The 14443-nt window shown below is 27.7% G+C and overlaps 1 protein-coding gene across 1 annotated transcript; it reads left to right on the top strand.

Moving 5' to 3' along the window:
* The first annotated feature begins 1834 nt into the window (after window positions 1–1834).
* LOC129988905 (uncharacterized) lies at window positions 1835–7531 on the top strand. Its single transcript, XM_056097192.1, has 5 exons — window positions 1835–1955; window positions 4102–4197; window positions 5147–5278; window positions 6135–6264; window positions 7264–7531. The coding sequence occupies exons 1-5, from the start codon at window positions 1925–1927 to the stop codon at window positions 7484–7486; spliced, it is 612 nt and encodes a 203-aa protein (XP_055953167.1). The 5' UTR covers window positions 1835–1924; the 3' UTR covers window positions 7487–7531.
* The last annotated feature ends 6912 nt before the right edge of the window (window positions 7532–14443 follow it).

Genomic DNA, 14443 nt, shown 5'->3' with positions numbered 1-14443 from the left:
TAAAATATATAATATTATGATTACAATTCTGATAATAACTGTAATACCTATGCTAATTTAATACACTTTACTGGAAGAAAACGTACAGGCAATCATTAAATTTTTAAACCTTAATCATCTTTTCTTTAATGACTTGCATTAAACTTGATAAAATTAATAACTGTGGTGATAAAATTTTATAACTGATTTTTCATCAATTACTTAGTAGCAACTTAGATTACTTTCACGCAGTTTAGTGGAAGAAAACGTACAAGCAATCAATTAAAGTTTTTTCATCTCATCCTTAATCATCCCTTCTTTAATGACTTGCATTAAACTTGACAAATTTAATGACTATGATGGTAAAATTTTGTATTTATTTTTCAAGCAATTACTTCTCCAATTTGAAGTTCTTAGAAGTACTGTACATTTGAGAGGCTAATGACTCTCAAATGTACAGTATCAATTCAATATTTTCAGCACACCAAAAATAAATACAACTTGTAATATTATGTATAGAAAAAAATTTAATCACGTTCATTGTAATTCTCGTATTTTTCTATCAATCTGCCTGACTTAATGAAATAGTGGCATTAACTACAAACCATAGTATAGCATAATAGTGGCATTAACATAGTGGCACAACTGCAAACCAAGAAAATTTCCTCATTTTCAGTTTTCTGTTTATAGATATAAGACGACAATGCGAATTCATAGAATATAAACAGAAATTATTATAAACTATAGAACATTGTGATAATAATTCCGATAATATAATACCTATGATGAATTAATCAGCTTTAGGGGAAGAAAATATACAAGCAATCAATTTAAGTTTTTAAAACTATCCTTAGATATTTCTTTTTCAATGACTTGCATTGAACTTGATAAATTTAATAACTGTGGAGATAAAATTGTAATGAAATTTTCAATCTATTACTGCTTACTTCTACTACAATTACAACAAGCAATTACTGGGCCCAGGTTGAATGATGATAGGGCCTCAGACAGGCCGCTGTAGGATTCTAGACTCGAGATCCGACACCACTGAAGAGCTATTGTGTAAATGGGTCTCGTGCACGCTAAATCCGAGAGGGCCAAACGTCCTTCCGTTGGTATGGCACAGACATTTGGAAAGTCGTTGACAGCTCAAATGTCGTCTTCGTCATCTGAATGTGGTTCAAAATTACGAGATCGATCCCAAATGGCCCTAGTGTTGCTTAAAATGGGAGTTAATATAACTAAAATGAATCAAGCAATTTGTTTTGAAGTTCTTAGAACAGAAGATTTGGTAATAAATATACTGGAATGACATTCACTTTTCAGTTTAGATTGAATTCATTATTCTCAGCACATAAAAAATAAAATTATTTCGTAATATGTAAAATAAATCTTTTTATTATATTCACTGTCATTCTCGTGTTATCCCTATCAATCCACATGATTTAATGAAATATTCAATTGCAACTCCAAAACAATGAAAAGTTTTTTCCTTTTAAATTTACAGTATATAAGTGTAATATAGCAATGTGGATTTATAGGAGACAAACCGAAATTAAGTTCTAATTCATATTTAAAATTTACAGACATTTCAAAAAAAGGTCTCAAGTATGAACCCGTTATGTCACTCAGAGGATGTAATAAGTTACAAACAAACTGATATCTAATTTGATTGATATTCCCTTGTGATTTCGTTCCTTACGCTCATATCTTGAAATGTTCAGTTCTGGCTAAAACAGATGCTTGAATTTCTGAATAATGCGATAAGTTACTTTTTTAATCACAGATGTCTTTCGATGAGTTTAAATGCATTAAGATTAATGAATTATCTCTTCTATGTCAGAGTGAGAAAGATAAAAGTGCCTATAAATTATGGTGTTCGAGTAATCTTATTTACTTTCTCAATCTAGCAAAGAGATTTCGGCTCGAAAACTCATAGGTCAACATGAAGTTCTTGATTTTGTTTGCAACTGCAGGTAACAACAACTGTTCGAGCCTTTAATATCAGACGATCACGCTATCGCTAATATTTTGTTCTGACATTTTTTCGGCTCTTTCTTCATGTATAGTGTTCATTCTCATGGCGTTTTATAGTTATATAGAATATGAATTTAATTTTTATATAATGAATTTAGAAAACATTCAAAATTATAAATGACAAACACATGATCATGTATTTCTGAGCAATGTCATTCCTACCTTCAAATTTGCTGCGATATCTGTCACTTTTAAGGGGTCAGTGGACTTTGAAAAATGCAAAAATGATTAAAAGGTGCAATTTTATTTTTATCGTTTCAACACTAAAATATATGTTTATATTGTACTAAACTAGTGTCATAATATTTATTTTTCAATAAAGTGAATATCTGAAGAACCTAGAGTGAAAAATACCTTTTAATGTCTTGCAGTTTTAGATTAAAATGTCTTTACAATATTCGTACGTCCTTAATTTCCTTTAGTGCTTTAATTTTCATAGTTTTTGAGGAAATTAAATAGAATCGTTAATAAATATTTCAGTTAAACGTTAAAAGAAAATAGGGTATGCGTTTTATATTTCTGAGTCTTTTTATAGATAGTTGATGTCAATTTCAGTTCAGAAAAAAATAAAATTTTTATGGCAATTCGGTAAGTTTGGATAAAAATGTTTCTAAAAAATTAACATTAAATTGGAATTAGAAACTCATACATTGTTTTACTCCAATTAAATTTATATTAAGTAATAAAGGAAAAATAATAGAAGAAAAATTAAAAATTAAGATGGCTGGAATGTTTTGAAATACTTAAACAAATTATAATATTTTTTTAATAATATATATCATTTAAAGAATTATTTTTGTTAGATATTTGATGTATACATTTATTTCAATACATATGCGTTAAAAAATTTCATAATCTTAAGTGAATAATTCTCTAAGTGCCTAATAGACTCCACCGTCCCCCTGAAACGTTTAACAACAAAGTAATAACATTTTAGTTTTAACATCTACTTTCTGGTGAAATTTATCTATTACCATTATAGTTTATAATATTCATACAAATAATTATTTAAACGAATCGTCCGAACTATTCTCTCATGCTGTCACCTGTGTTTATTTTGTAACACAAATCGTTTGGAATCAAACAAAATATTTTGCAAGAAATATTCTCTTCCGTCAAAAGCTTCTATATCTTATATTATCATATTTTCTAATCATTTTTAAACTTATTTAATTATTATTCAATACAATTTTTTAAATAAATTTATAAAATAATTTTTTTTAGTATCACCTTTTGTAATCATTTTTTTGCTTCATTGTCTCATGAAATAGATCTCTGAATTTTTCCCCCAGCAGTTCATAGAAATACAATCGCTCTCTTAAAAAAATACGAAAAAGGAAAAATAAAAATAGTATTTAAGAAAAATGCTATTTTATGAACTACAAAGAAAGAAAAAATTTCATCGAATTCTAGAACAGGACAAAAGTTGATGTCTTAAGAGAACGAGCCGTTAGCAGAAATATCCTCAAAGAAGAAGAAATTCAATCACATTGAAATCAATTTTAATTTTTAATTAATGATTCAAAATATCTATTGTTTTGATATTGCTCGTAGATGTATATCTTAAATGAAGTGTCTATGCTTTTTGTGATTTTGTATCCATTTCCATGGATTTAATAAAAAAACATGTAAAATGTTAAACATTTTTAGTATAAACATGTTTAATATTTAACATTCTATTAAATATTTTTCTATATTTAATTTTAACATATTTCGTTTTTCATTAGTTCTGTAACAATATAATTAATTTTTTTTCACAAATTCCCAAGTGGAATGTGATCTCGGAATGGAATAAAACTATTTAAAATTCACTAAATAACAAAATAATTTAGAAATATTAAAGCAATAAGAAGAAAATTGGAATTTTAAAGAAATTGCCATCGAAAGTACATATTTGAATATTTCCGATGTATACTTCAGATTTTGCATACGTCTGAAAAATTTGATATTGACTGATATTAAAATGGAATGAAAAATTAATCATTGAACAGCTGTTAACAAACATGAAAAATTGTGCAGAAACAAATATTTCATAATAAACCTCTTAATATCTGATTTCACAAACAAATTTTCTCTCTCTTTTAGTTGTCTTTGGAACTGTCCAATGCGACACGGAGTGCTTCAGAAAGGTGTTCAAAGACTGCGTCAGGGAACCCGTTCCAATGGACAAGATGACTCTGTGTAAGTATCGCCTTCCGGCCTACGGAGTCCGTTTTAGGATATTAATTTTTGAAAGAGCAGGTTTAAATTACAAAAAAATATATATATATAATTCAAGAATATATTAGCAGCCATTTAAGCTATTTTCCGGATTCGCATATGATTGTTTCGATGAAAATAATTAATAGGTAAAAAAACCTCTTAACTAGCAATTTTTTCAAAAATGTGATTTTGCCTTTACATGAAATCTTTTTGTATTTAACCAGATTAATTTGGATTTAGTGATATATTAGTATGCATTTATAATATTTTAAAAAATCATTAATGAGGAAGGATTTTTTTAATAATGGCTGAAACCATTATTTGAAACCTTTTTTAATGAATATTTTTTGATGTGGATTTTTTTTTTGTCTCATTAAGTTTTCTTTCATTGTCTTTTATTTAATATTCAGCTAATATTTTAAAAACTATATATTTCATTGTGTTTTTAATGAATAGGATTTAAAAATTCTTCATGCATATGATCTTAACCTGACATGAAATCATTATTTTTAACTAGATTTATTTCATTTTAGCGATATATTAATAAATATTTTTAATATTTTCAAAAATTGCATAGAAATATTTCGAAAAAATAAATAAATTGTTAAAAAACCATTAAGAAAGAATGATATTTTAATAAAGGTTCAAACTATTACTTGAAATGGCTGAAACCATTACTTGAAACATTTATAATGTGTGTTTTTCGAAGTGGATTAATTTTGCCGTTGCTAGAATTATTTCATTGTATTTTTTTTCGATATTCAATTAATATTCTAAATACCATTGGATTTCTTTGTCTGTGTTTTTAATACAATATAATAATATTCATACACATAGTTATATTTATTTTGCAATCTTAGGCTATATGAAGTTGCCATTTATGTCTTCAAATTGTATCTAATAATATAAATCAATGTATTTTTTTCAGGCGATGAACTCTCTTATCAGATACAGTGTTTTACCCGAAATGCTTATAAATGCGACATGTCATTCAAAACATCTGCCTTCGAACTCGAAATAGCTGTTACGAGAATTTGCAGAACCGACGCCGTCAAGAAATGTAAGAAAATTCATTAATGTTAACAAATACATCTGAATACTTTATAACTTTTTATCTTCCAATTACGGATATTCTTTACGGATATATTATTTTATGTCTTTTAATTAATTATTTGCATTAATTACGATTTTTTTCTACATTATATATATAAAATGACGAAGAAATGTATTCGGAATCTTTAAAAATATATTTAAACATTTTTAAGAATCAGATTTAAAAATTTTCTTATTCCAATACAAAAAAATATGTACAATTGAATTGTTTTACATCCGGGATATTTTACTTATGTTTTCATTTCCTTTATGTATTCATCATGAATTCATTCATGTATTTTATCACTGTTGTCTGTAATAGAGAATCTGAAAATAACAATTTCTAAAAACTGGTATGGTTAATAATATTAATGATTACAGAGAAAACTTTTACAGTCCCTCTACTTCATCTATGCGGGTTGCATCTTGCATCGTTTGGATTCGAAACGTAGTTAAATTAATATATATCTATAGTTTGGAATTTTTAAAGCAATGTAACAAATAAATGAAAGCATTGTTATAAGTAAATGAACTTAAGAAGTAAATAAAAAAAATCTGTTTCAAAATTTCATCTTTACTTACATGAAGCGAGTCCGATTAATTCAAGTTTGAATAAGTGATGAAATACAAAAAAAAAAAAAAAAAGAAGCAAGGTAATTAAGTATTCAGAACGAAACAAAATGCGTCACATTTGGTTACACTTATGGGTATAGAAAAAGAGATCTTAATTTAGTAAAAAAATACATATGTATTTTGGAAAATGGTACTATAGTCATTTGTACAGATCTGTTTTTCAAGTTGCACTAAGTCTAATCTTGCTTTAGGGTTCGACGAAGAAAAGGAATGCTATAAGAAATCTGTGAACGCGAGTGAATGTGTTGGACCAATCAACCAAGCTATGAGTGACCTTAAGACTCCTGAAGATTTCATCTTGTCGAACAAAAAGGTTTGCAAGTAAGTGGTTTCATTGTATGTTGAGTAAAAATAACGATGAAGATATTTCTATTTAGGTGAGTCAAAGATTGAATTATTCCAATGTTTCTCCCGAAGAAGAGAAATGAACTGGAAGCTAAATCTATTTTTTAATCAGGATACGAAGGCTTTTTTTTTTCTTCTTAGAATGAGCATTTTTTTTATTTATTTAAAAAAGAAACTAACCTGCCATCCTAGAATATAAAATCATCGAATTCACATTTTCCCCATTTGTTTCTCCCTTTCAAATGAAGCAGTGTCTTTCACTAGATAAAATAAAAGTCACATGGTGCCATATCAAGTTTATTCTGAACTTTCTAGCCGTATATTTTCAAAAAAAAAAAATCAGGAGCAATAAAGCTATTGTGCGAATAGTATAGACGTGCAAGATCATGAGTTTTCTTGCCACAATGTATGACGATTTTAATAAATTGATTTATGTAATCCTCCAATAATTCTTTAATGAAAAGTGAAATGCGCAGAATGCTTTAGAAATTTATAGTCAATAAATGCACGGCAAGTGAAGAACAAAGTCACTGTGATTGAAATTAATGCAAGCATTTAATTCTTGTTTCATTATTCAAGATGCCCTGGCATTTGATTCAATTCATACCTTTCATTCATACCTTTGGCATTCTCATTTCAATCAATAATACCTTTTTATAAAATAATTTCTTTTATAAATCTCCTTTTGCTATATTTAAACACTTTGTCGAAAACATACTTAAATTGTTAGATAAAACGAGAAACAGAAAAAATAATTAATAGTTCAAAACTGTAATAATTACTTGAAATTATTTTTATCAAATTGAATTTATATTTAAACAATAACAAGAGATGAGATACTGTTAGCAGATGTTTCCATAGGTCGTAAAATTTTTTATTAAAATTATTTAGGTCATTGTTGTAAGAGTGTATATGTATTTTAAATGGAACATATATTTTACATTTTATTACAGTTATATAATTTCTCATTTATAGTTTGTTCAAACCTTATTCCACCTGTGCGCGTGAGACCGTCGAAGAGAACTGCGGAAGAATAAACAAGGTCTTGTTCGACTGGCTGTTCGTTCCCCTCCAGAGGCTGAGCAACTCTCTTTGCGAGGAGCTGATTCTCCCAGCTGATGAGAAAGACACCCGACCTGACAACTTCGGAAACCTCAATGTTTTTGCCACTGTGGCAGCCATCTTCTTTGCTAATTAATTAAACATATATATGTATTAATGAAATAAAGGCTTTGAATAAGTACACTGGCTAAGTGGTTTCTTGAAATATTGCTATGTTTTTTTTTCTCGTGGTGATTCTAACTGTTATTGAGTAGTTGACGGGCCTATGGGCGGCGATTTGGCAATTTGTCGTCTTTGACAACAAAAATGAAAGAACATTAAGCTGCTAGTTCTTTGCGATATGCTGATAAGAAGAAGCATTTGATATTTTTTTTAAACGTTTTGATCTGTTTTTAAAAAATCTCGAAGCTTTTTTAATGTAGGTAAAAAAATGTTTTTCGCTGTCATAAAAGCTTTAAAATGCCATTGGAGATATTGTTACAAATTTATTTTATTGCTTCCATGCGTAGTCACATGACAAGAAAAATTTACATAGAAACCTAGCGGACCCTAAATAGACACAGGATCGCGTATTTCGCAAGTGTGCTGTCATCTTTCAACCGTTGGTGTTATTCTAACTTTTAATCAATCACAAATCTAATTTCACATGATATAAAAATAAGAATGTAAACAAAATACTGTAAAGCAATATCTCTACAATGCCTATTACGGTTCAAAATGAAACTCTTTGGTTTTATATTTTATGACTCATTTTGAATAGTAGATTGCTTCATCATTTAAGATATACTTTAAAAATTAATTAGTGGTTTTTAAGTTTTAAGTAAAGTTGGTTTAAGTTTATGAAATATCCAAAAGCTATAATCTTTAAACTTAATTATTTGCAGATGGTAATTTTCATTATAATCAAACTGATGAAACATAACCGAATTCATTAATATTAAAGAAAAAAAATTGATATCTATTTTCGACAAAGAAATGAGAAATACGAATGTTTAATTTCTTTGACGCTATCAAAATACATAAAAAATAAAAGACAATTTTTCTGTTCATATAACATTTTAGAAAAAGTAGATTTACAAATATAATCTGGAGACCTAAGCAGTGTTAATATGCCTGCTCTATAACATTTGACTTCCCATAGAAGATAGAACCCTCTCCCATCCATTTGTTAACAATGATCCTTAGCTTAATGAACTTTGAATCAACATCTTGCATTATTTACGTAGAGCTGTTATACAGTTTATCTCCCTAAGGCAATATTTCTCATAATTTATATAATATTTGTAGTTAGAGAGTCATTAAGTCTCATGTGAAATATTTAAAACTACAAAAACAGTTTTTCACATAATATAACAAATTTAGTTGTTTAACAAAGATGTAAAAGACATGGCTTATATATTTGACTGTAATTTCTATTTTAACCAGCAAATAAGAGTTAATACTTCGCTATATCAATCAACCATACGTTGATTGCAATAGCGAAATGTCTCAAATAAAACTTTATTATTGATTGCAAAATTATTATTGTATTAGTATCTACGTTTCGGATTGGATTTATAATAACTGCACAAAAAATTAACCAAACTACAAAGACAATAACTTGATATTATTTGTTTACATTTGCTGTTTTAAAAATTTAAGGCATCGAACATTCTGTACGCTGATCCGTAGCGTAATGGGTTGAAATTAAGAATACTACACCTGATTGCAAAATAAATGTGCGTTATGAGTCTTTGAAAACTGGGGTGTACGATCATTTGTGACTGGGTGACCAAATTCGTATTGGAACGAATTCGTATTCAAGATTTTGATGGATCTCGAAACTTGAAGCCTCAATAAGATTCAAAATTGTTTTAGAGAATTATATTTCACTAACACGATTAGAATAATGAAATTTCATAAGTCGGAAAAATTTTGGATTTCAATAATATTTGACTAGAAAAAGTCTATTAAATTGTTTGTCCTCATGAATTTGAACAAGATTAACTAAAAATTACAATGTTAACATTGTGTTAAATTTGTATTATAGTTTTATCATCGATTCTAGAAATATTTATCGATCGATTGACAAAATCTTTTAAGGGTTTGATTATCTGTCTATTGAAGAGAATATGTGAAGAGAAGGTAAACATTGGCTGATGCATGAAACGGCTAGATGAATGAAATTTGGTATGATCTTGACATAAAAATAGCAAAAATATGTCAAATTTTGAACCTAGTCAACTAAATAAAACAAGTCCAAATGTATATTTTGTTATATTCATTGCATTTTAATAGTTCACGCAAAACATTATTGTGTTTGTATAAGAAAAAACTAAAAGAACACATAGAGTGATTATTATTATAAACACATTACTATAATTTAATCATATGTATAATTAAAATAATTAGGTAAATCAAGGAAACAATTCTTTTGCCCGACCAAATGATCAGATTTCATCTTATGAAAATTAATTTTCTGTACATATATCACGAGTAGACAATTCTTCATCACTCTCCATTTTTGAAAAAATTATCAAAAACATTATATCACTACTCCCGTCTAAGCTAGAAACTCAAGACAGAATTACGCAACCATAACCACTGCACGGATATCGAGCCTTTTTTTTTCATTAATAGCTCTTCACTTCCTAAATACATCATTCATCGTAACCTGCTCCCCACGGTCCTGACAGTTAAAGGAATATGTAAACTGAAACTACGGAACAGTCTCTGGCCTTAACAATTGTACCGATTTCACCAATTTAAACAGACTGCTAACTAATCAGAACTTTCAATGCTCATTACTCAATTTAGAATAATATTTTCTATTGCTGTGATATATGAAGTTCATCGATTTTGGTAGGAAAGACATGATTAATATAATTAATACAACTGGTCACTGATGGCAGCTATTTAATTCAACAGCTACATAAATGGATGTTCTAATTAATCAATTGCAAAAAGAACATTCTTTTTGACAATATTTTATCATTCATTAGAAGAGTGTCAGAGTCATCATTTTTATATGCGGTCAGTGAATCTATCTACTCATAAATCTTAATAATGCAACAAATCATTTCTTGAAGCAGCTGTTTGCAAACTAAAAATGTTGAATTTCTGAGATTGGATAAAATTACAGGTGAGTTATAAACAGTGTATTTATTAGATATGGGAGATATAAGAAGAATATCCACAAAAAAATTATCTCTGATCAGTTATAAGATTATTTCACTGTTTTGATTTAAATGTTAGTTTTTCGATTGTTATGACACAGAAAATAAAGGCAGATAATATGTCGGAAAGAATGTTTAGAAGACTGCCCATCTTCTAAAATTTCATCCTTGATATTTTAACAGCAAATGCTACAAAAAAATATAGGTGAAATTACATATGTCAAAAATGAATAATAAAAATGAATGATAATACAAAAAATACAGGTGAAAAAAAGGTTACACAAAGAAAAAATTATGTTTAAAACAATTTAATAATAAAAAAAAAGATAATACAAATAATGCAAGGTTAAAAAAAAGCACACAAAAATTAAAAAACAACATTGAATTATAAAGTAATTGTACAAAGAAAGTAGGTATAATTCACAAAAATATAAACATCAAATATTATTATACAATACGAATAGGGATTGCAATACCTGTATACCGGGATACCGAATACCGGTATTTTGAGCCATTTGTACAATTTCGTAATACCGGTCTTTTCAAGTTTAAATACCGTTTTTTTGGTATTTACTAGAAATTTTTAAAATTGTCTCCATTATATGTTCAGGGATCGCGAACATAGCAAAATAGTATGCGTTTTTGTTTTTATGTCTCCCTAACGGGCGAAATTAATTAGCTAATTAACGGCTTAATTAATTGCTTAAATCCAATTAGCGAAACATGGATTATCCCTGAACGAAGATATTGTATCCATAACGACTGATAGAGCAACAATTATGAAAAAAGTTTAAAAATTGATTGGTGCAAATCAGCAATTGTGCTATGCTCATGGAATTCAATTAGGAATAATACATGTATTATACCAAAAAATAAAAAAAAACAGAAGAATCCAAATACTGTGGATATAGAAACTTCGGATTCCAACTTTGAACAGAGTAAGAGTGAGAGTGATATTCACAATGAAGATAATGATAATGTAATTGTTGAAGAATATATTGCTAATGATGATGAAATATTAACCGATCAAGAATTGCTTCCTATAATTTATAAAGTTCGAAAAATTGTTAAGATATTTAAACGTTCCCCTATAAATAATGACATATTACTAAAATATATACTAACTGAAAATAAAACAGAGTACATGTTAACATTAGATTCTAAAACACGTTGGAACAGTTTACTTCTAATGATGGAATGATTTTTGAAACTGAGAAATCCAATTCAAAAAGCAATAATCGACTTAAACTAGTAAATTAATTTTTCAGATACTAAATTCGATTCAATATCCAGAACTGCATCAGCTCTACTTCCAATAAAACTGACTGTTGAAGCATTATGTCAGAGAGATTCTAATTTATTAACAGCTAATGCAACAATAAATTTCATGTTGCAGTCACTGAAAGAGCAGCACACATCTCTATCTGAAGAATTATATATTACATTGAAAAATCGCACAGAAGAAAGGCATACCGAAGTAGAAAATGTTTTATGGAATTTATTTAATTTATGATGATTTTAAAAATGCAATTGAAAAAGAAGAAAAGAAAATAACCAATTCAAATCTGATTAAGTTTAGAGTAAATTTTAGAATTTTAGAATTTTTTACCCACAGAATTTTTACCCTTAGAATTTTTTACCCACAGACTTATCCACATTCAGAAGAATTCGGTTCAGTTATCGAAGATTTTGATGACACTAATATCGATAGTGAAAAGGAATTGTCTCTTGAACAAAAATTAGAATTAGCGATAAATAAAAGAATTTCAACGAACCAAAATACAATGCAGAAATCAGCTATATCCAAAACCACCCGACGACAAATCGTTTTATTTGAAGATGAGGGATTTAGAGGTAAATACTTGGAAAAGAAAAAATATATCGCGCATTGCTAACAGTACCACCACTAGCGTAGATGCCGAAAGAGCGTTTTCAACAGATGGTAATTTTTGCACAAAATTACGTTAGAGGCTTAATGACAGTACAATTGACGCATTATGTTTTTTTAAGATCATATTTCAAAAATTTGTAATAGTACCATAGACTAAATAGTGATATTTACACTTTTTTTGTGATTTAAATAAATAAGATGTTCCTTTACTTTTTTGTGATTCTTTATATACTGTTATAATTTATAAGTTACAATTTTTTTTTGTGATATTTACACTCTCTAATAAAACTGGCAAATAAAACAAAAAAAACACCTGTGTTTTCTTTCTTTTTCTAAAATTTCTAATACCGGTATTAAGATCTAAAAAATACCGAATACAGCTATTGAAATTTTGTTCCGATATTTCAATCCCTAAATACGAATTAGTTATAAAGGAAAAAGAAAAACTCTATAAGATATATAAAAATTATAATTAAAATATTTCTTTAATAATTCGTAAATTTCCCGAAAAAAAATATTGTGGCAATTAAACTTTGCAAAGACGTTCTGAAATAACTTCCTGACTTTGGAAATTTTGTCTGCAATGTAAATTGAATGCATGTAAGTAATTATTTAGAATTTTTGAATTTGACTTATAATAGTGTAATGTTTTTTTTTCAATAAAATACTATAACAAAAATTCTGATCTCCTAGGCAAACTTAAGGCTTCAAATTCATACGAAATTAGCTTTAAATATCTCGGTATAAAAATATCTGTTGACCTGTGTAATAGAAAGAAAATTTTAGAATAGGTGTTTACATATTAAGAAGGTATATTATTTTATATTCTTAGAGAAAACATGTTTAAATGCAATTAATTAAAATTATTGATTAAAATAAGTATTTTTCACTGTCCCAAATTTACTTGATAAGATCCCTTAATTTTGTCTAACTTCAATTATAAATCAATCAAACTGTCATCCAGAAGTAGATGAAAAGCCCAAGAAACAGTTACAGATTAGATAGTTCTTCTATATTGAAAATAAAGCAAATCAATTCTCAATTTATTATGTTCTACGAAAAAAAGAAAAGGAGAAAAAAAAGAAATTTCTTTTAAATTAAAAATAAAGCAAACAAATTTTCACTTTATTATGTTCTAGCACAAAAAATGAAATTTCTTATAAAATGAAAACGAAACAAACTAATTTCCAACTTATTACGCTTCCCTACAAAAAAGATTCTTATGAACTGAAAATGAAGCAAAGTAATTTTCAGTCTACTATGATGCCCTTCGAAAAAAAGAAACTTCCTATAAAGTGAAAATAAAGCAAATCAATTCTCAATTTATTGTGATTCCCAGCAAAAAATTTACTATACTAATATCGTTTTTGTCATCTGAATGTGGTTCGAAATTACGAGATCGATCCAAAATGGCCTTAGTGTTGCTTTAAAATGAGAGTTAATATAACTAAACTGAATCAAGCAATTTGTTTTGAAGTTCCTAGAATAGAAGATTTGGTAATAAATATACTGGAGTAACATTCACTTTTCAGTTTAGATTGAATTCCTTATTATCAGCACATAAAAAATAAAATTATTTTGTAATATGGAAAATAAATCTTTTTATTATAATCATTGTCATTCTCGTGTTATCCCTATCAATCCACATGATTTAATAAAATATTGAATTGCAACTCCAAAACAATGAAAAGTTTTTTTCCTTTTAAATTTCCTGTGTATCAGTATAATATAGCAATGTGGATTTATAAGAGACAAACAGAAATTAAGTTCTAATTCATATTTAAAATTTACAGACATTTCAAAAAGTGGTTCCAAGTATGAACCCGTTATGTCACTCAAAGGATGTAATAAGTTACAAACAAACTGATATCCAATTTGATTGATATTCCCCTGTGATTTCGTTCCTTACGCTCATATCTTGAAATGTTCAGTTCTGGGTAAAACAGATGTCTGAATTTCTGAATAATGTGATAAGTTACTTTTTTAATCTCAGGTGTCCGTCGGGGAGTTTAAATCATTAAGATTAATGAATTATCTCTTCTATGTC

The sequence above is a fragment of the Argiope bruennichi genome, chromosome 10 (genome assembly GCF_947563725.1).
Source record: "Argiope bruennichi chromosome 10, qqArgBrue1.1, whole genome shotgun sequence".
Taxonomy (NCBI): domain Eukaryota; kingdom Metazoa; phylum Arthropoda; class Arachnida; order Araneae; family Araneidae; genus Argiope; species Argiope bruennichi.
This window is presented reverse-complemented; position numbering and strand designations above follow the sequence as displayed.

Bases quoted from the DNA above. Each gene is read 5' to 3' on its own strand.
- LOC129988905 (XM_056097192.1), top strand. From the start codon at position 1,925: ATGAAGTTCTTGATTTTGTTTGCAACTGCAG. The intron at 1,956-4,101 runs GTAACAACAACT...TCTCTCTTTTAG, and splicing joins GATTTTGTTTGCAACTGCAG to TTGTCTTTGGAACTGTCCAA. The intron at 6,265-7,263 runs GTAAGTGGTTTC...TCTCATTTATAG, and splicing joins TCGAACAAAAAGGTTTGCAA to TTTGTTCAAACCTTATTCCA.